The 22,225-nt window shown below is 35.9% G+C and overlaps 1 protein-coding gene across 1 annotated transcript in view; it reads left to right on the top strand.

Moving 5' to 3' along the window:
* The first annotated feature begins 4,504 nt into the window (after positions 1–4,504).
* The window catches only part of LOC111061096 (muscle segmentation homeobox-like), a 30,213-nt gene continuing 12,492 nt past the window's right edge, over positions 4,505–22,225 (top strand). The window contains exon 1 of the mRNA XM_022348815.2: positions 4,505–5,609. Within this exon, the coding sequence (XP_022204507.1) occupies positions 5,144–5,609 (466 nt within the window). The 5' untranslated portion in view covers positions 4,505–5,143. The remainder of the gene's footprint in view (positions 5,610–22,225) is intronic.

Genomic DNA, 22,225 nt, shown 5'->3' with positions numbered 1-22,225 from the left:
TCTTTGAACATACTCAAATTCCTTGCTTTATCCATCAATAGGTACTCTCAGGCTCTCTTCAATCGCCTACTTATTTGAAATCATCAGCTATATAACGCTCGGGCTTATGAAAAGCCAGATTGAAAAGTATCCTACACTAATCCAATTAATATGGTGTACATGAATGGAGACTGAAGGTTTTCTCCAAATCAACATTGACGATTAACCATGTTAAGGCATGGTTATCTTGAATGTTGAGTAAAGATAATTATTCGAGATGAATGATATAGGATTAGGCCTGTCATGATATCTAAAAACAAAATTTTGATATTTTTCCATTCAAAATATGAATTCCATATCAGATTCTCAAAATGCAATGGTTGCGAGAATAACGATAATGAGAATATGTATTCCTGCTATCATTTAACAATATTTTCATACGTCATCCGTAATTTTCGTAGACCGTGGAGATTAGATTGATACATTCCAGTATTTGAAAACCACCATCCTATTCCTACAGAATAAAGCAGGATTTCCTCGAAAGGAACTTTTAATATTATTGCACTCTCAGGTTGCTGTGAACAGCGTCCGAATGTTGTGAAGAGTATATTTCGTTTCTGGATTTTCATCTTATTTCAGATGGCAGTACACCGCCAGTTCATCCAAAATCAATCATAATGCAATTCTGCAGGATTTCAATTGACTGGAACAATAATTGCGATGATTTCAACACTATATATTATGGACTCCTACCAGTAATATAGCAACAACATTATTTTTTATCCGATTTTTTTCAAGCGATTTCAGACGGCGTTCGAGAGTCGGCAAAGCAGGAAGTTCCGATTGGCTGATTGGGTTGGCGCTTGAGAAAACACCTGAACAAACGCTTTATAAAAGTCTCAATGTGGTCTGGCTCTGAAGGACATCGTGGATTTTCACGAACTAAATCCATAATTCAATCATGAACCCTCCTTCAACATAACAGATTGTTAATATAAATTACTGTTCATCAGTTCCCTAAACACTTACTGAAATGCAACTTACTTAATATTCTCCAATATTTTATCATAGCTTCATGCCAGTCTATTGCGAAGCCATATATATTTTCAATTGTGATATCACCACTACCTGAGTGAAGAACTAGAGAGGATGCAGTATGTGGTCTCTCTTGGCAACTGATCACTTTTTCACATCCGTGATTCAGCAATAACTTTTAAAAATGTTCCAAACTCATTCTGGCTCGAATTTACTGGTCACTAGATAGCTTCAAACGAGATAAATTCGCAGCATCGAGATTTATTCGCTTTCCGGTCACACAGAGACGTGCAGAGAGTGAGAGGCTGAAATTAAAGATAATAACAGCCGGCTGTTATAATAGTAGCCACATAATAAAGTGTTTTACCGCCATGTGAAATACAAAAGACGTGAACAATATCAGAGTTGCACAGTTGCTGGCTGTTGAGCGTTGTTCTATAGGCTTCGAATGAGCAGTAAAGGGCGAGATAATGGTCGTTGGCCAGACCATAAGTTAACCTGCAAATGAAAACATAGGGACAGATAAGGGCACTTGACACAGCTATGGACCACTGTGGTCAGGCCTATCGGACGCTCTTCCCATCATCCCATCACCACCGTAAAGAAAACCGTTTTGCACACTTTACCCGCCAGATAACAGCCGCAATAATTTAGACACCAATGGAAACAAACGGACGCGTTCACACTCGGCGACCGACGCCATTGTACTTGCTACTACACAAATTCTCTCTCTATTCTTTGTTTATTTGTTCCCAATTGCTTTGCTACACGCCACATTTTCGTGACTTCAAACTTTGGCGATTGGAGATTTAATCACGGTTTTCCAATACCGTGAAAATATTCTGGTAGTCTTTTTGTGCAATAATAATACTCATCAAAGCCTTGTGCACACCAATGCGTTTCACATGTTGGCGACGGGAGCAAGAGAATTTTCAAATTGTTGAAATTTCCAACATCTCCGTCAAGTGCATGAAACTCAATTCTAATAACATTCAACAGAACTGAAGCTTCTCTAACTTTGATCAAACACGTTTATCTACATGGTCATTAGACTACTAACCATTTTATTGACTACTAGCAGCCCGGGTTAGCAGGTAACTATTTCAGGTAAACCTGTCTCTATCTTTATGATAGGTCATACATGATTATTTTCAGGTAGGATTGAGTCGTGTTACCTTGCCCTATCAAGTACTTTTTCATACTAGCAGGTGACCAGTGCTCCGCAAGGGTCTAATCAAGAACCTAACAAGCTGGAAACTTGACCTACTGAAATCTTGAAGAATTTAAAATAGAGCTATAACAATTCTCGGTAAATTGAGAATCTATATGCAAAGCTTCAAGTTAATCAGTACAGTAGTTCAGACGTGATGATGCATTCGTGAATTTCAAATCCCGTAGCTGATTCTTCCGTTTTATTATATTATAGATTGATAACTCGGTTGCATACTTTTGGACATTAAAACTTCTATACATCGATTTTATTGTTAGAATTATATTTTCGACATGAGTGTTGAAATTTACATCTCCTCTGAAAATGTCAATAGACTCTGTGTCCTTGTTGATTTTCATATGTTTCATAGAGCGTTTATTTATCCCGATATGAATTGAAGATTATTGCACGTTGCTAGAATGAACTTGAATTTGCCTGGCATATGCTCCCTAACAGGCCTATATTTAGTTCTATTCTTGGTATCTAGTATTCATAACAAAAACAGAAATTTTCGTGAAAAACCGTTAAAATTCAGGAAAGACTCACTGGAGAAAATAATACAGATGTTTACGTATTCGGAATTCGGAAAAAAGTTTTTTTAGGTTTTTAGGAAGGTGTAGTATTCACACCTTCATTATAATTATACAATGGGTTCAAGTATAGAGAGAAATTATTTGAATTGAACTATGATCTACAGAATAATTTTCCTAATGTAATTCTCAAAGCTTCTATCTTAGAATAGATCTTTGAAACATACACCGTAAAACATTCAGGTAGTTTTAACAGCATTAAGTCCAAAGCAATAAATAACGGAAGCCACTCCTGGGCAATAGATCATCCAGGTGTCTACCATGAATTATTTTCAATTCATGTAGAATTCTTCAGCCTTGGGCAAACTTATCAATTAGTTGAACTTGATATTATTCTTTATGATTATTAACAGTTGAATTAATTTTCACAAAAGCATCAATATTAATGATAAATTATTCCAATCTTGTAAATCATCATGACTGTAATCCATATAGAAGAGAACCGATAGCTTGAATATCATAACTGTGGGAGATTCGCTTCAATGGCCTACATTGGATAAAATTTGAAATTGATCAATTTTACAGAAGCCCTAGCAAAACTGGAGTTAATATTAAAACACTGCATATTCTGTTTTCTATGAATTACTAGTAAGTTTCAACAATGAAAAAAGTAATATGAGAAATTGATAAAGACAAAATTGCAGTTAGGACACACAAAATTGCAGTTAGAAGACCTACATGAAGGAAATATTAAGATAGGGAAGATTAATAATTATTATTTCTAGCCTAGTGTTGTGCGGGATGCCTATATGTTCCCTGACTTGTATGATCTCTCTTTCACTAGCGTAAAAAAACATCCTCATAAAATTATTTGATTCCTTCCATCCTCAAATAGATTTTAATAATAAATTCTCTGTCGAGATCCTTCAGGTATCACTGATGTTGTTGTTTCTAATCTCTAATAATAATAATTATTTATGGGATATAAAAATGTTTAATATTTCAATTTCAATGCAATAAGTAATTGTGAAATCCTACAGTATTGTCCTTGGCGAATGGGGAACCTTATTAGAAACTGTGTATAAATTACAATATTGTTGTATGGTATAATTTTGAATCAGATTTTGAAAAATGATTGAGCAATTTCCAGTGTAATAATTCAGCTAATTATCAACTTGCCAAATTTAGCGCTGCCCTTTGTTGCTGATTGAGCGAGAATAGAGATTGCAAATTTCCAAGCGCTATCAGAGCACAAAGAGGAAGAAGCAGGAGAAGAGATTACTTGGAAGCTGCGAAGAGGAGACAAGGAAGGGAAGTTAACAAAGATGTCATTTTAATAGAAGCAGCAAAGAAAAGAACAAAAATCTAATTTAGTCGGGCCTCTCCGAGATCGATCAAATAATCGGAAAGGGTGCAAGGTAATTGGGTGTATTCACCGTCCATAGAAGTTTTTTATCTGACTGGATGCAAAATTGAATTTCCTGTCGTTTGATTGGCCGGGCTACGGCTGTGTGATGCTAGGGGGGAGGGGGTGCTTGTAGTCGAGAAAGCAGTGGTGATACTACGGAGGGGAAATCATGGTTATTTAATGCTTGACAATATCGCTGATGGAAAAAGCGGAGTGGTGAGCAGACGACTACAATGGTTCAGGCAGGAGGGGAAATGAATTAATTCCGCCTTGGCTCCGCCCCTCGAATAGGCCACGCCCACACACCCCACGGACCCCCGATCAGCCGAAAACCAAACAGGCAAAGTCTCAGTCTTGCTCAAAGCTTCGATCTGTGAGTAGTGATCCCATCGCCGTGTGATACATTGTGACTATCGACGGATGTTCCAGCTAGCGTCTATTTCACAACTGTTTGTTACTTATAAAGAATTTTTGAACCACTTCAATCGTGTTTGCAGGACTAGTTTCTCAGTAGCTGAATAATTCGGACTCGAGCGATTGTTGATACAAATGCGGATAACCTGAACAACAAACATATTTCTAGGAACAAACTTCATCTCTGTTATTTGTGCTTTCAGTAAAATTATCTGACGATTTCATAAAATAACCTCAAAAAATTTGCATAGAATAATAAAGCAACTGTTAATAAAGCAATAGGGTAGTTAATAGTGCATAAGATATGAACTACATTCTGTGATACTTGTGAGGAACATTGGAACTTTAGTGTGGAATCCGTTCTTATGACTGTGCCTTATTTGTGATAGATAGCAATTCAACAATCGATCAAAAAGTGGGATTCTCATTGAGAAGCTTAGGCCTACTAGTAGTGAGGGAGATAGTCGATTTGTGCGGTTGTTGTTGAGAAGACATGTAGGCCGGTGTATAGCGAGGAGGACGATTGTATGGAGGAGAGTCGCTTAGTGAGGAAGGAGTTAGTCGTCAATGCTGGAGCCGGCAGCAGTCAGAGCCGCTAACATGACCGTGCTAAGAGAGAGCGTACAGAGTAGGGTGACGCCGCAGCCGCAGCTGCAGGACAAGTCAACGGACGGGTGCAGCCCGCCGCCCAGGATCAGCTTCTCGGTGGCAGCTCTGCTGTCGGACAAGAGGCCACCGCGAGAGCGGACTCCCGAGCCTGAGGAGGATGAGCTGTCCGGCCTGGACGAGGATGTGGACGTAGAGGATGGTGACAGTCCGACGGCGTCGCTGCTGCACCACCCCAACAGCCTCATGGCTGCTCGCCTCATGGGCATGGCACCCTCAGTCACCCCCATCCGACCCACCCCTACCACCTTCAGCGCCCTGGCCGCTGCAGCCTACTCGGCCGCCCTCCAGCCGCATCCATCCTGGGGACACTATCCGGGCCCACCCGTCTTTCCCAACTTCGGCGCCAGTCTTTCGGGTTCACCAGGTGAGTTTCACACTTATTTTTCACTATATATTCTCAACAATTGAAATCCAAAGAGGAAAGATAAATCATAAGAGACACCATAAAGAAACGATAGCATGATCTATCTCTAAAGCTGGATTCACACAAAACAGTGACAGTGAACATGTAATCTCAGAGAAAAGATAACAAAGAGACTATGCTATCTTCTCTCTATGATATAATCCCCACGAGTTCTAATTTGACTATCCTCACTCAGCTCGGCCGAGTGAGTATAATTAATATCATTAAAGCAATGGGGATTATATTTTCACTGATAACCTACCCGTTTATTGCAACAACACTCTGAACCGGTAGGCATCAATTCATTATAGGTTCATGGCTATAATTTATTTTGATCTTTAGAATAAAAATCATTTCTCTATTTGCTATGAAAGAGTTTGACTCCATTCCACTATCATCTTGAAATTAGCAACTTTGAGTAAAATAAGTTTGATCATTCACTTATAATGTGTATATTTATCAATAATTTATAACGCAATACTGTAATGGTCATTTTGTGCATTTGATAACAAGCCGTTAAACAAATTTATATTACTTCTAACTGTATTGCACCATTAGTTGGCTTATTCTGTATTGACATGAACAAAGATTTTGTCAAATGATTTAATCTCTATGAAAATTATGAGGTGGAACATTATGGGAACATAGTCCGTGGAGTCACAATAACTGGGGTCGTCTCTCAAATAGTAACATAATTATACTATTATGAAAATGAATAGTAACGACAAACAACTCCAGTTACAGTAGAATGATACATTTTTGATATAATGCACCTTACTCAATCATTGAAAAATCATTACGCATAAGGTATAAGCATATAAGATATATATAGAGATATAAAACTATGAATAATGTTGTTATCAATTCAATTGAATACTTTAATACCAATTGAATCCGAAGTCTATTATGAACAGCATGCCGTGCTTCGGTCTTTAAATGAAGTGTAGGCTAGTCCGATTGTATTGGCCTTAGTATTGCTTGGTCATCATTTTCATAGAATCTGTGTTGTGCGTATAGCCTACTCACCCCCTGCAATGGTTCATTGCATGTACAAACACTATTAAAAACACTAAATATCTCTCAGCTGATAATGAAGCAGTGTTCGGCTTCTTGTCTCTTGTTTTGATGGGCTCCTGAGGGAACTGGGACTAATTCCTCTTCGTGGCAACTTATCAAAGATTTGACCCAGGTTAGCTTTGACAATGATAGTTTACTTTTCTAGGATTACGAGCCTACCAGTACCTTTGATAATCGTATGATAGTCTTATGTAACTTATATTGTTCAATAGTTAGTTATTTAGTATATCGATTGCCTTAGTTGAGGAATACTCTAAAATAATTTATAGAATGGGTTGTTCTAAAATTCAATCCATGCAGATGCTATCTGTATTAAGATTGGTATAATCGCTCTGGTAGACAAACTTAAAAACATTGAAGTGACTTCATGATTGTGCAATAACCTTTATGGGCCTCTACCAAACTTATCACTTCACCAATATCATTCATACGAGTGGTACTCCAATATGACATTCTAAAATAGCAATTCCAATCAATTTATTAGGATCTAGCTCATTTATTATTTTAAATAATAAATAACAAGACTCATTTATATATTAATAGTCTATGATAAATGAGTATTATTCATGGACTGAAATTGAATTTCTAGAGGTAGTAGTATAATGTAAATATACTTGTGTTGAAGTTTTTTGACTGGTTTATGTTTATAATAAAATCATAGGTTGAAAAATGATTGAACAAATCTAAGTAAGTGTTTGTTTATCTTCTATCATTAGGGGTGGTGATATTCTTCAAGGGCTTTTGACCTAGATGGAATTTCAATTGTTGAATATTTCGGTTCTAAATGACCATCTTCAGGTCTATTATACAATTGATAAATGAATGTTATATTGTTATGTACTCATACCTGTATGATTCATGATTCAAAAACCGGATTTTCCGCTTGAAATAGAACTGAAATACACTCAAAAAATACACTCGATTGGACCACATGAAAATTGATTCATGATAGATTCATGGCAGATGAAACTGTGTTCAATTTGATTATTGTTGAAATTTATCGCTCAAAAGATCCTTTTTAATGCTACATTTGGCCTACTATTTTCCAGTCGAAAATACTCTTTCTGATGATATCTCTTGGTAAATTACACTCAGTTTATCGAATATTACCACTTATCAACTGTGATAAGATCTAGGTTGTCGAGTTTACTCAAACTCAACCCTCGGAGTGGTTTGGTTTTAATGTGATTCTTTTCAGATCAAAATTTGTCCATTTTCCACGGTGTGAGGTGTGAATGATCCAATTGGAAATATCCTGAACTCAGACTATTGTATACATTGAATAGGAAGAGTTTTAGGTGTATCCAATTCTAATTTAATTGTACATTCACACCTCAAAACGTGGAAAAGTCAAATTTTACGTATTTCTGAGAGTTTTATAATAATATACATTTTTGGATAAAATACTAAATATGGTGATTGATTATTAACTGTATCTGCTACTAAGTACTGCTGCAAGGTTATTAGAACAGTTACACGTCTTTGACAATTTCAATTTCAAATCGATCCACGCTTTGAAACAGTGATTGCTCTTCACAATTTATTGTTCACATTGTCATTCATGATTATTTATTACGGTCATTTGAATAGACATGGATTGTAACAGTACTGATAACAATAAAAACAATGAACTGCTTGCTGCCAACTCCCAAACTTTCGAATATTAATTGAAACTCAATTGGAAAATGATAATTGCAAATTACAACTGATTTGTTTCAATTTTCCTCTTTGCATCGATACCGTTTGTTTTCGGAGTAATTGGATTTAATGCAATGATTGTGAACATTTTAATTGCATGAACAACTACGCAGTATACTGTTTACATTGGGAAAATTTTTGGGATTATAAAAATCAGAACACAGAAGTTCCACAGTACTATGAATTTAGGAGAGTAGTTACTTTTTAGCACACTGTAACTAAATATAAGTTGAGTTTATTGTGGTATGTTATCACGGAAGTCACAGAAGTAGCTTATTTAGCTATCACTATATCTGAACAAACAATTTCAACTCTCATATCTGATTCAGATTCAATTGAATATCAATATTTCGATTTCTTTCATGTAGTAAAATCATTTCTACCTCATCTAATTTTTAGGTGAACTTCTGTGTTATTCTTAGATCTCTTCATCAGTTGTACTCTCACTTCCAATTATCAATTTCAACCAATAGGCCTACTCATTTTTAAGCCTTTGGTCCATGATAACGTGAATAATAAAAGCTTGGATTATTCTAATAATGCTTGATAGTAAAAATAGAGGATGTAATTTTCATAGAGAATATGTAATTTTGATCGAATGCCATGGGCAGATTAAAATGACGTTGATGTTGTACTTGATTAATGAAATGAATTCAACGAAATGCTCCGTGTAGTAAACTAATACTTTTACGTTCTGTGAATGGGACGTCTACTACAGTCTTCCTAATATAATTATGAATGAAATCAACTCGTTCATAAATTATTGGCATTTCTCAAAGGCCAGCCGATAATTACCATACTTCAAGAGAAAAGCTCAACTAATCAAGTTTGTGAGAGCACCTCATTATATAATCATACCACTTATGAATCAATAATAAGGTGGAAGCTCTTCATAAATGCTCCCTCCACTGAGTGTGGCAGCGATGATTATGAATGGAAGTGCTTGTAAGGATGGTTGTGTGCAGGAAGCTCGGCGATGATCTCGGGTGTGAGAGAGGGAGAGGGGTTGAAGAAGGGGATGAGAGAAGAGGAGATTCAGGTGGCGTTCCAAAGTGATGAAGTGGAAACGCCTCGGGATAAGTGAGGCCACTGAAGCCACCCGCCGGTCTACACCCAGCCACAATCAATAATAAGACCGGCGACTGGGAAGTGAGGCAGTCTCAGCATCAGAGCATCAAGTCAGAAGAGAGCAAAACCTTCTCCAACTTAGTTACTCCAGCATCATCACCTTTGTGATTAAATCAACATTTCCAGCACAATCCGAAAGAAGCTTCTTCGTTCCTCTTGTTAAAAAAGGAATAAATTTGAACTGAGGAACAAGAAAAAATATATCGTAATAGATTCTTCGAAATAACTAACATTGCTAATAACATGCCAATTGGTATTCTGCTAGCACAAAAATATATAACTACTATGAAATGAATAGTGTTGAAATACATGGTGTTTTAAATTAAGTTTTAATAATTTAATGATTCTGTAAGATTTATTATCCTGAGAGAAGAATTAGATGATGATTTCTAAAAGAAAGGGGTTCCTTTCTATTCCTATTAAAAATATGAATTGGAATAAGTAGGCTATTGATCTTACATTCCACACCCATATTAAATTATATTTCATAACTAACAGTTACATTTATTACATTCTATTGAATATGGTTTTCAACTCATTTAATCGTGATTGAAATAATTTTGATGATCTTTGAATGTAATTAAAAGATGGTGATAAAAAGTTTAATTTGGTTCAAAGTTCAGATCAAATCTAAATTTGACTCATTTCATTATTCATCATCGTCAATTTCATTATTGTTTGTGATCACTTCCAAGCGTATTCCGATAATTTTCTCATAATTTATGGCCAATTAGTGATAAATTAGCAATGATTCAATACTAGACAATCATTCATCAGAATACTGACTATCATGTTAAAACTTTATGACAAATAAATAACTAATTATGGAAGTGGATATTACACCATGAACAAGTTTAGATAAAATTACATATTTTGTCTGTGGATTCAATTGATGAGGATGACTTGAGTAGACTCGTTAGTACTTTCTTATTTCTAGTCATACAAAAGTTATAAAAATCTATAATTTTTTATCAACTCAACAATCTTATCAACTCATCATTTCTTCAGACGGGGTTGGAGTCAAAATGATTGTCGATCCCTACTACCCATCAAATTCTATTTTATAGTCACCAACTTATTACTGTGATTGAGTTTTGTACTGTATCAAACAATAATTTCAAAACTTACAAACTACGATCAAAAACTGTTAATCGAAGCAAAGTCGAATAAAACATATCGAAGATGAAAACTCATTAATCTCTTACCAAGAATAATATATTTTCGAGAGGATTTTCGGTCCAATATTATTTGGTTTAATCAATACGTTTTCCATCGTAACATAATTTGTCAATTATTTGTTATATTATGAAATTTGTTCGTTGTTCTCCTATCGGAAATGATGGAGGAGCTCAAATGATTGAGCAGAAACGTTTTATGAGAAGTTCATTGTACTTCGCGTGAAGTCAGACAACCAAAACGTTCTTCCAGCCAAAAAAAGATTCGTCTCCATGTCTTATTCCAACTCTTTCCACACAGTTATGATTTCGAACAAAGTACATGATGATCTAATGAGGATGTTCAAGAGTATTTCCTCTAAAGTTTCCTGAATCAACTAACAAAAATCTTTTTAAAAATTATTAAGTTATTGAGATTTTTGTTCGCAAATATGCTAGACTGGGAGGTTAATCTTCAATTTCTCAACCGATCCCTACCTCATCATGAACTAGCTACACTTGAATCAAATAAAGTGGATTTAATAAGAGCATTAACTCAATCAATACTAAGACCTATGAAATTTTTTGATTCCCCATACAAATAATTTTGTAATTTTATTTTTTCTCTATTGGTATTATTGTATGTTATACAAAAGATGCATTCGATGTTGTTTTATGTGTGCCATGAATAGTTAAAGACCAATTTTTAATGTTAATCCAATCATCTTCATATACTGTAGTTCTTCTTCAACACTGAAAAAAATACAATAGAACAATGGATCTCTACTTCAATTCCAATTGGAATACGAAATTAGAAAATAAATTGGACCGCAAATTGGCGTAGAAGTGGTGTTTTTCTCGTACTCATGTAAAAAACAGAATTGAATTAACCGCTTGTTCAAGCAATTAATGAAACAATCAGTGTGGTTTTTAATGGATTTGTTAGTTTATCCATCAATAGTTCATCAGCATCCACTCAATAGAGCAATTACTGTTGTACTACACATGAATTGTTGAGTGCTTCACTTTATTTCATGGTCGATATGGCGTCAGAAGTTTTGCACAAAAACAGAAACTCGTTATAATTATTGCTAACTTGAAGTGCTAGTTTTTAGCATGATAAAAACTACATTGCTCATATTTTTCATGTATTCAATTTGAAATGAGTTTCCAGCTATTTTGAATATTCTCATCAACAGTAATTTAGAAGAGATTATGATTTCATTCTATAGACAACAGTGAATATTTCCAAGATTATTCAACAAAATATATATAAATATCTCCTAGTTCACATTGTTTCGATCCATCATTTGTTAAAATTGAATTCTTCATTATTAGAGATACTTTTCAGGAATTGCTAACAATCATTGTAGTGTAATGTCATATCTAAGCACCATAAAAGTAGAAACACTATGATTTTTCATCAATCATATCATCATATGATCAAATAGCGAGCTTCAGATTCGGAGCTTGATGGAAAACATGATGAATATGAGAATAGTTTGAATGCTCGTCTAAAATGTCTCAAGAATTGATTATTGATATCTTCTATACTAATTGGGAGGCTATCCATGTTATTGGAATTCATATTATAAAATAAGTCTATCTATATCCAGCAGAAACATAAATGTTCAATATTGATGTTCATTCAATAGCACATTTTTGTGGTAATGTAGTAGAAAGGACATTAATTTATCGTCATATACCGCCAGATACTCAGATGGAGCAGTAATCATTCTATTCTACCGGAATATCCATATTCTGAAATGCAATGTGATACAGTGGAATTTCAACTTTCCATACTTTACTTGTACTCATATACTACAGAAAAAATTAATTTCAATTCAACTAGTTCACATTATAGAATATTGAGATCAGTTGGGAAGATTATCTCTGCTAAGTATGACAACTGCGATGATTTATTGATTTGGCTACTCGCTAGGCTGAGTTACAAGAGCGGGGTTGCATTAGTATGTTTATGAAGTCAATATTGACTGTCACTCATTGGCTGAATGGAGAGAGTCAGAGCCGCCAAGTGTCAGACTTGGACAGCAACGAATGGCCTGGAATGAAAATGTTGAATAACTACAGTGACAGCTGGGTCTTTGAATCCATAAATTCAACGACCACAAGACCATGTAACCATCTTTAGTTGAGATTTATGTGAGGTGGTGTTCGAGAAACAAGTTGGCTTCGATCCTCGCCAGAACGTTGTAGGCCGCCGCGGCTGATTCGTGATCTTTGGTAACAGTTAATTTAATTCGTTCACTACTTACTATGTTGTCAGATGAATCAAAAGCATTTCCACAAATCCAGCCAGCAAGTTAATCATTTCTCTTGGGAATCGTATCACGAATCTAACAAAGATATGGCCTCTAAAATGAGATGGTACATTGTAAGTTGGAAAATCAATGACTATTACATCCCCCATTCGTCCTAGAGTACCACACTGTCGCATAAAGATCAAGAACCTCAGGTATTGGAAGTGAGATGTCTTGGAGTTATAGAGTTGAAGTATATAACATTATAAAATACAAGTTTAGAATGAAAATTAGCCTGCTGTGATGGGAATAAGTTGAGCTGATACGTTAAGTTAGACTACCTGAAAGCAGCTTGAGAGTGGACAAATTCCAATTTGATTTGGTGAGACTAGTACATATTAGTATACTATGAGCATGGTACAGTCGATCTGGTTACAGACTGATTTTTCAACAGTGACTCAATTGAGACAATGGCAATACCAATTATGCTGTTGATGCATGTTTCTCAAGTAAATCGATCTTTAGAGCTTAGAGTTGTGTCCAGAACAAAAACTCAAATGATGACTGTTGATAATGGATATTCACAGTGAATGGTCAACATTCAAGTGAAGAATGAGTGTGTTTTTCGTAATTGAGATATTTTAATGTGTCCATTGATGATTGCTTATCCAGGCTCCACCATCCATTCATCATCCATTATCCGATCATTATCCAAATGTCTAGCAATTGAAGCAGACTGGAAAGAACGATTGAATGGAAGGAAGTTGTACTTCTTTTAGTCAAGAAGAACTGTGGTAGCTGCCATCAGCTGTAGTCGGTGAAGAAACAGGGCCTGCAAGTCGCAAGAATTACAGCAGCGTAACGTTGGGTTGGTCAGGAGAGGTTGTGTGGTGATGGTTGGGGGAGGGGGATGGTTAGGCCAGAAGAGCGACCGAACAATAGTAGATCAGAAGACGTAACATGAGACAAGGCAAAGGTAAGGTAGAGCCGAGAATCGGCTAATGAGGAAGAGCCATTGCAATTGCAACCCTCAGCCACAGCACAATTTGCGCATGCGCTAACACAAGTCACGCATCGTTCATTACGATAATTGACTGTAATTATTGTCCTCAACAGTGTCTCTGCGACCAATGCGATAGTAGGTGCAATCCACAATGATAACACTAGGATTATTCCGGCGCTCTGGTCCGTATAATCGAAATTGACTCCAGATTGTACTTGATTTGCCACTCAACTATATCTGCCCTCATTTATTGCTTTTATCAATTATCATTATCTCGTTATTATAGTTCTGTTTGATAAGGAGTATCAATTTGAGTAATAATATATTTTTTCTTTATTTGAATGAGGAACTGTTTTTGGGTTCAGCCTGTTGTTCCTCTTTCAAGAAATGCCAGGATTTTCCAATCACTACATGATTATGAGAAGATGGAATTGAATATCCACACAGATTTATGTGGAAGTTTGAATTCATATAAGATCAAACAGAGGAAGGGATGGAAAACGAAAAAAGCCACGTTTCTACAGTGAGTCGTATAACAAAGAATGTGACTGACGCTAAGTTTTGGGAAATTGTAGTGATGGGAAGTAAATTAAAATTAAAAACACCCTCTTCACAGCTTTGAAATGTTTTCCCACAAAAATGGGGGAAGAGATCTTATTACAATAGTCTGCATTCCCAGACGACCTTCCATGATCTCTTCTCTCTTTAATGCGATTCCAGGATCAACATTTAGTAAACTTTCAAAAGTAAAATGTCATTCAGGAAGTTGCGAAAGATGCGGAATTAATTATATGTATAAAGTAAAGTTCTCTTCTCTCAAACGAGTTGGATCAAAATATCAGTGAAGATTTAATATATGCTGAATTGGGCTATTGGGTAGCTTAATTTAGTTGAAATTGGAGAGCAATCTATGAACATGAAAAGGATAATAAGAAAGCGGGAGTTTGAAAGCTTCGTGAATACAACATTACAGAAATCTATTTTATAGTTTAGGGAAGATGAGATAGTGATTCAACGTTATAGTTGTGAATCGAATTGGGAAGGGCAGTAATTTGTCCAATCATTGGAGAAGGTTTCCAATAATAGTTATTATATGGAGGGCGGTTGATAAAGTTATAGTTTCGTGCGTCGTTTCAGTCAACTCAATTATTTTGATCACGTCTCTATTAGACTATAACACACTTTCTCTTCTCTTCCAAAGCCAAATCTGAGAGCAATGAAATAACAAAGGGTAAAAATAATATAAGGAAAACTCATTCAAATGAAGGGTAGCTTGCAAAACATGGAAAAAAATATTGAAGAAATAAACAAATTCTGATTGATTTTCCGTGTAATCATAAAAGGAATCGAAATCTACTGGTTGGTTTGCCGTGAAATTCTTTCAATTTCACACTGGAGATGGATCAACTTAATGATTTACTACAAAGCATCAGCCATTAGTATGAAGTAGTATAAAAGTTGTCACAACAATATTTTATTTACAGTCAATGACTCAACTCCACTTGATAATTGATATCCACGCCTACAAGAGCAGGCATAAACAAGCGTTCATCTCTCGAATATGAACACCTGTTGATCTGTGAAATCAACAAAAAACCTAGAAGAATAAATAATACAAGCCTATCTGAAATTTTGGTTTTCCTCATCTTCAAATTATCTTCCCAAAATAACAATGAGCAATCACCCATTCAACTCAAACGTCTAAGATTTAACTGAACTCCAATGAATTCCATAAAGTTTCTAAATAAATACAAATGTAACCCAACTGGTTCGCCAGGTAAGATGTAGCACAACCCGTGAGTATACTCACTGAAACCAACTGGATTGTCATGTAATCTGACTCATGTAAAAAGAAAATGGCATCTTTTGCCAGTGAAGTACGGGACTCCAATAAGGAGATGGCATGACGGTGTGATGTGGTCTGGGTGAGGGGATCTGATCGGGGGGACCGGGGGTCATTTTGTCGGCTATCATTATCAGGTTGGGCGCAGCGTGCGCCCTGTAATTAACCTGAACATTACAATCGGAAAGCGTGCCCTGAGCCCCTGAGTCGACGGTCCATCATTTGTTGGTTTATCGTTTTCAACGCCTTCATAACGAACCTCATTCATGAGATCAGCATATATATGTTAACAGCATGTAAATAATAATGGCTGCAGGCTAGCTAGCATTCGTTCCACGCGCCGCAAATTGTTGATATGACTCAATTTCATCAGACAAATGATTCACGAACAGTCTCATCAGTCCAAAAGTGGTCAGATTAGCGTTTCATGCGAGTCGTTTCACAAAATTGCCTCTTTCTCACCTCCGACATCGAATTAACTCCAATTGGGTAGTTAATTTCGTCTGCTATGTGGGTTTCTATCTCGTATTTTCTACAGTGCTTTCCTTATAGGCTCTCTGTACTACATTGTCTGAAAAGTTTTATACTTTCATACATATTATATCATCAAAGTACTATCACTCTTCTATCCTATCATTCCTCTCTTTCTTGTTATTAATTTTGCTGCTGAGGACTTGAATTTCTCAGTCTATTTTATCCTTAACTTTCTTAGTTTGATAGAATTACGAAGTATTTTGTCTCAATCTCTTATCACTTCCAAGACCTATCGAGGATAAAAAAAGTTTCCAATTCAGCTCAAAATAATATTATAGATGTTTGTAATGGAATTGATGAGTACATAGTAGATACATTTTATTCATCAGGCTCTTTTATTTTATATTAAGGATTGCCTCCTCATGTTAGTGATTAATTTATATTTGGTTTCCAAACTGATAAGTATTTTATGATGGATTGACTCCATGGTTTGATAATGATAAATATTCTCTAAGCAATTTTGATTTGATTTGAATAAATTAGTTTTGTCTAAAATTCTTTAGAACTACCAACATGTATGAAGTTTCTAATGTGATGAGTAGAACAAGAGATAAAGAATAGGGCTGGTTACAATATTAAGAATAGGTTTACCTTTATTTAATAAAAATGTCTATGGTGCACAGTATTTACAGAACAAGTGCATGGATAGATCTACATTGATGTATCGCATGTCACGAAGCATTCTCACTCCCATTATAGCCAACCACTGCCTAACCATGTTTGTTTCCAGACTTGAATAGAATCAAACAACACACAGGAAATTCTCCAGTATCGTAGGACTCGAATAGCTTATTCCATTTCGACCGTCACGCTGCAAACAATAATTTTATGAAACAAATGGGTCAATTAATAAGGAAATAAGAAAGGAACTCTTTTATAATTCAAATCTTTCGTGATAGGTGAGTTTACTTAATACGGTCGGTTTAATATGCCTCACGTTTTCAAATAATCTCAATGTAGTGGGGGAATTGTAATGTTCGTCTGGGGAAATGGGAGAGTTTATTATTTGCGTGTTGTAGAATTGTTGGAGTAGTAGTCAATGGAATCTTTCTCTCTCTCCTTGGTAATGTCTTCTTCTTGAGAATTTCTCTTCTTTTTCTATGTGTGTTTTTGTGGTGATAAATAATTCATGGGTATAATTGATGGTTTCTAAAGGTTATTAAGGGTTCAGTACTCACTCCAGAACAGCTGCTGTCTGATATAGCTAGCATTCCATCTACAAACATTGACTGCGTTACTCCTCACCAGTAAAGCTGGAATGTGGTTGGAGCTAACATGAAGGGTGGGACTTATCCATCTTTTTGCTTACAAGGGTGTCATTGCAACAGCAAGAGGGAGGGGCGTCAAAACTCCAATGTTTGTTCTGCTTGATTCAATATACAGTGCTCTGCTAAATCTGGCTTCCGAAGATTGGAAAATAGATATTCACTTCCTATTGTTCACATCAAGCTCTGAAGTGAAGATTGCCGGTTTCCTGATCGCCAAGCAATCATTACCAACTTCATTGTAGGAGATTGATCCCTTGTTGAAATAATCACCAATTTAATAATTATATGCAGTATATAAAATTATGAAGTGAAATAGAATGAATACTCTCATGAGAATGGTCATAATAAAGAGTAGGGAGAATGAGCTCTCGAAGTTTGACAACTGATTTGCGTTATGATAAATCGAGAAACAATTGAGATTGAAATGTGGTTTTTGGAACAATCAAACTGAAATCTGATTAGATCAGACTCATCAAATACGATATTCAAATCATTCCGCCAACTTATTTTTTGCAGATATTATAAAATACAGACGTAGCATTCAAACACCGGTTCTCACCATCCAAAATTTGAAACAACGTAGCACATTAGGTGGATGAAGAGCAGCCCAATAAGTCCACCTTACACTCAGATTGGGAAGCCGTGAGTGAATGCTGCAATGCTGCAAATCCAAAGCAACAGGAAAAGAAATGTGGCAGAAGCGCCTAATTGAAACATCCTCTCTCAACATCCTGTACTTTTTATGAGGCTCAGCAGCAGCCTCGATGAGAAAGCGTGTAATTGGGATCAAATGATGAGTCGCGAGGAGGCAACTACTGTCGCATTTTTATTTTTCGATTTTGTTGTTCTTTCAAACATGTCGAGATAAGATTCTCCAGCTCGCTCTGTCTCGACGTAGTTTATTTGTGGTAGTTTTTTTATCCGGCCACTCCAGACAGTTTAGTCGACGGGGATTACGCTTTCTTATACTATTATGTCATCTGGAATAGAGGAGAAGGAGCGCTGAGTGTATGAGAGACGATTGCTGCTCATTACAAACGGCCGTTCTGTTTGTGTCGTGTCGAGATCAAGTTGGTAGTGTTGGTGTTCTCTAGTCTACACGCACGACAAGACAGCAGTTTTGATGGCAAAATCATAACAATTTTGTTTTGCCAAGCGACGAAGATTCTGTGGGGACCATAACTCAAAACACGTGTCATTGCACGTTGGAAACCATTAGACCAACTATTTAACTCGATTAGATAAAGAGTGGTGGTGGTATTAGTAGACAGTAGCAGCAGTAATAACTCAGCCGAGACAAGTCGGCTGTGTTCGAATGGAAGTGAAGTTGGCTTGGATTGAAATTAATAGTGGTTTGGTATCGGCTGTGCGTCTCCCAGTAGCGAAGCGCTTTTTGGCGTTTGTGCCAAGACGTCGGACGTCGCCGTCGCATACCTGAGCACAATTAGTCGGCCGGGCGTCTATTTCCGTGGCCGCGGCGGCCGTTAATTGGCGTCCAATTAGTGCGTGCGAACGCTGCCGCTAGCCGCTACCACTTCGCTTTTTGCAAATCCTCTCTCGCCATCGGAAGTTACCGCTGTCTCCGTCATTGCTCTTCTCAATGAGTCTATTGTCGAAGCAAAATCAGTTGATAATTTCAATCCAAATTTATGTCCACACACCTGTTTTGAAACAAGCAACACAGAGAAACGCGAAAATGTGCGAGTTATAGAACACATCTAGATTAAAATTTCTTCCAATGAATATCACTGAATATTGACGTATCTAATCCATACATCTACATGAGTTCAAACCGTTATCAGAGAATGAAACTGAAACACATGAGAACTAATTCTGGATATAGACAGACTAGTTCTGGCAGACAGAATTGTGATTTATCAATTTATAAAAGCGTTCCTGCTTTTCATATAACGAATATAGTAAGCCTTCTAGTCCATCAAATACGAGATAATTCATAAGAGGTTGATGGAAGCTAGAAGTGTTATTGGGAAACATTTGCTACTCAGCACTGATATAGAAAATTGATTTTTGATCGATGTCGTTCTCAGTAGAAATAAACAGATACATTAGTAAATTGAGTAAAAGAGTATTGACGATCGATTACTTCACTATACTATATTTGCAGAGCTCAATGACTTAATGATTTTTATCCTTAAAGCATTTTTCTAGATTTGTCTCAATATTCGAATATCAAGTAAGGGAATTCCAGAAGCTACGAATTCACTTACATAGGGCCAAAAGGGTTGCTTCAACCCTTATCCATGTTGACGTAGGGATTCAACCCTTTGGCGATATTTTTTCGAGTATGAGATCCATCCAATTCACTGAATAGGAAGCAATAAAAAGGGCATTGGCAACTTATGATCCGCGATTTGCAAGGATTCTGGCCAGTTTTACAATGACAAACATCATTATCATATTCAACAAGTGTGTGATCTTTTTGGTCAGATCCTTTTTGGTCAATCCTGAACTAAAACTACTGCACTTACACTCTAATTGATAAACTTTTTAATTGGAACAGCTGTAAAGGGTCAGTTCCTTATGCTGTATCACTACTACAGTCTCCTTATGCAGTTTCCCATTTTGTTTTCTATTATAGTTTTATAATTCTAGTCCAGCAAATAAAAACCAATCATGTATCATGACCACATTGGCTGTTGAGTAGAGCAGAAGGGTTAAAATAATCCAACTTGGTCCACAGCATATCTGCTCTTCAATTAATGTTACCTATTATGGAAGCTTATTAATAATAGTAATGTATAATTGAAATGATTTACTAGTGAATGATACTGGTAGTAAATTAATGAACCAGGTTTGCAAAAAATATTCTCCAAACACTTTTTTGTTTATAGAAATATCGATAGCTTATTTCAATAATTAGTAGATTATTTGAATGTCAAATTAAACTACGCAATAATGACTCAATGTCAAATTAAATTCTCCATACGTATCAAGGTATCTAGAACACAAATTTGAATCCAAATACTTCGGAGCGAATGAAGTTTTAGACTGTTTTCAAACCTAATTCGGGGGAATTTGATTCCTTATAATAATTAACTAACTGAATAATTGGAGTATTCAATTGACTGGATTGAACACTATTTGGACTTGGCTGCAACCAATCAATAACGTTCACTATCAGAACAACATGATGTTTGGCCTTGAATGCCAAATAGTTCAATTTTGTCCTCTGTGTTAGTCTACATGGTAGAGAAATCAGAAACTTCCTCATTTTTCAGTTTCCTCCCTAGCTAATTGGCACTGTGATGCTGATGATATTGAAATAAATTGATTAATTATGGGTTCGTGTTTTCATAGAGATAAACTTAGTATGGGTTCATTCGAAAAGTGTAGGATTAGGACTTCAACAATGAGACTTTAGCTGAATTTTGTGTGTAAATTTTTATCGTGAGAAATTTATTCTCCTGTTAAAAAATAATTTTCTCACATTAAGATTTTGCTAACTTGCGTCCAGGAAGACTCCAATTTTATGCAGGGTTGAGGTATTCTCACGGAACTGTATTTCTGTTAGCGATGGAAAGTACATGAGTATTTGGGAATATTTCAAACTTGCATTATTTTCCTTTCCCACGGAATTATGCTCGTCTCCACGTGGACTGTTGTCTCGTTGATGGAAGGGGAACATAATTTGCGTGGAATAGTTCAGTTCCAATCAAGCCGCGTCCGAATCCACATTTAAAAACCAGAGGTAGCCTCGGGCCTCGAGGGCTCAAAATTAACGTGTGTGTTTAATTTGTTTGCTGTTTAAGTTTGTTAATATGTATTATTTTTCGCCGTGAGTTAAGTTGAAGTAGTTTATCAATTATTTGAAGTGAATATGTCAATGTTTGTTTAAATTAGTAAGTTATCAGGGAGTAATCAGTGTAGTGAAAATTTCTAAATAGTAATGAATTTATAAATTGATCGATTGTTAGTGTCATTATATTTTCTAGCTCATGCCAAAGGCCCTTGAATGACCGAGTCCCTAGTATCATAGATTTGTAATTGAGAAATGAGTAAAGTCCATGCTACCTTCGTGAACAGTTAGAATCCAAATAAGCAGTTAGCAAAATCTTACATGCAGTCATCTTGAATTTTTAGAATGTGCAATGAACCGATATGGATTATTTTTGTTACTGTCCAAATTTAAATTAGTTTAATTCATTTAATAAAATTTTACAAGTTTAATAGAATGCTAAAGTTTGTTGTTTAATAAAGTCCCATGACTCGCCCTTTAGAATTTAGAGATCTCTTAATTCTACCCCCATTCGGGGTCGGTTACAGCACAAAGCAACAGAAATACAGGAATATTCAAGCCGTACTGAAGCCGTTTAATAATACCTAGGATTCAATGACTATTACAACATTTTCTTTACTTAGAATTACTGAGAGTTATAAGAGTTATTGGTCTCTGATCTAACAAAGTAACATAATTTGATCTGAAATAATACAGTTAGTGAATTGTATGACCAATCATTTCTTTATTAGTGAATGAACATCCATGTTTTGCGAACAGGATCAGTATTGAATTTAAGTGTAGACAGTGATACATTGTAAATGCGTTTTGCCTGATTTAAGCTCGGATTTCGAATAATTACGAACGAAAATATA

The sequence above is a fragment of the Nilaparvata lugens genome, chromosome 1, assembly GCF_014356525.2.
Source record: "Nilaparvata lugens isolate BPH chromosome 1, ASM1435652v1, whole genome shotgun sequence".
Lineage (NCBI taxonomy): Eukaryota > Metazoa > Arthropoda > Insecta > Hemiptera > Delphacidae > Nilaparvata > Nilaparvata lugens.
This window is presented reverse-complemented; position numbering and strand designations above follow the sequence as displayed.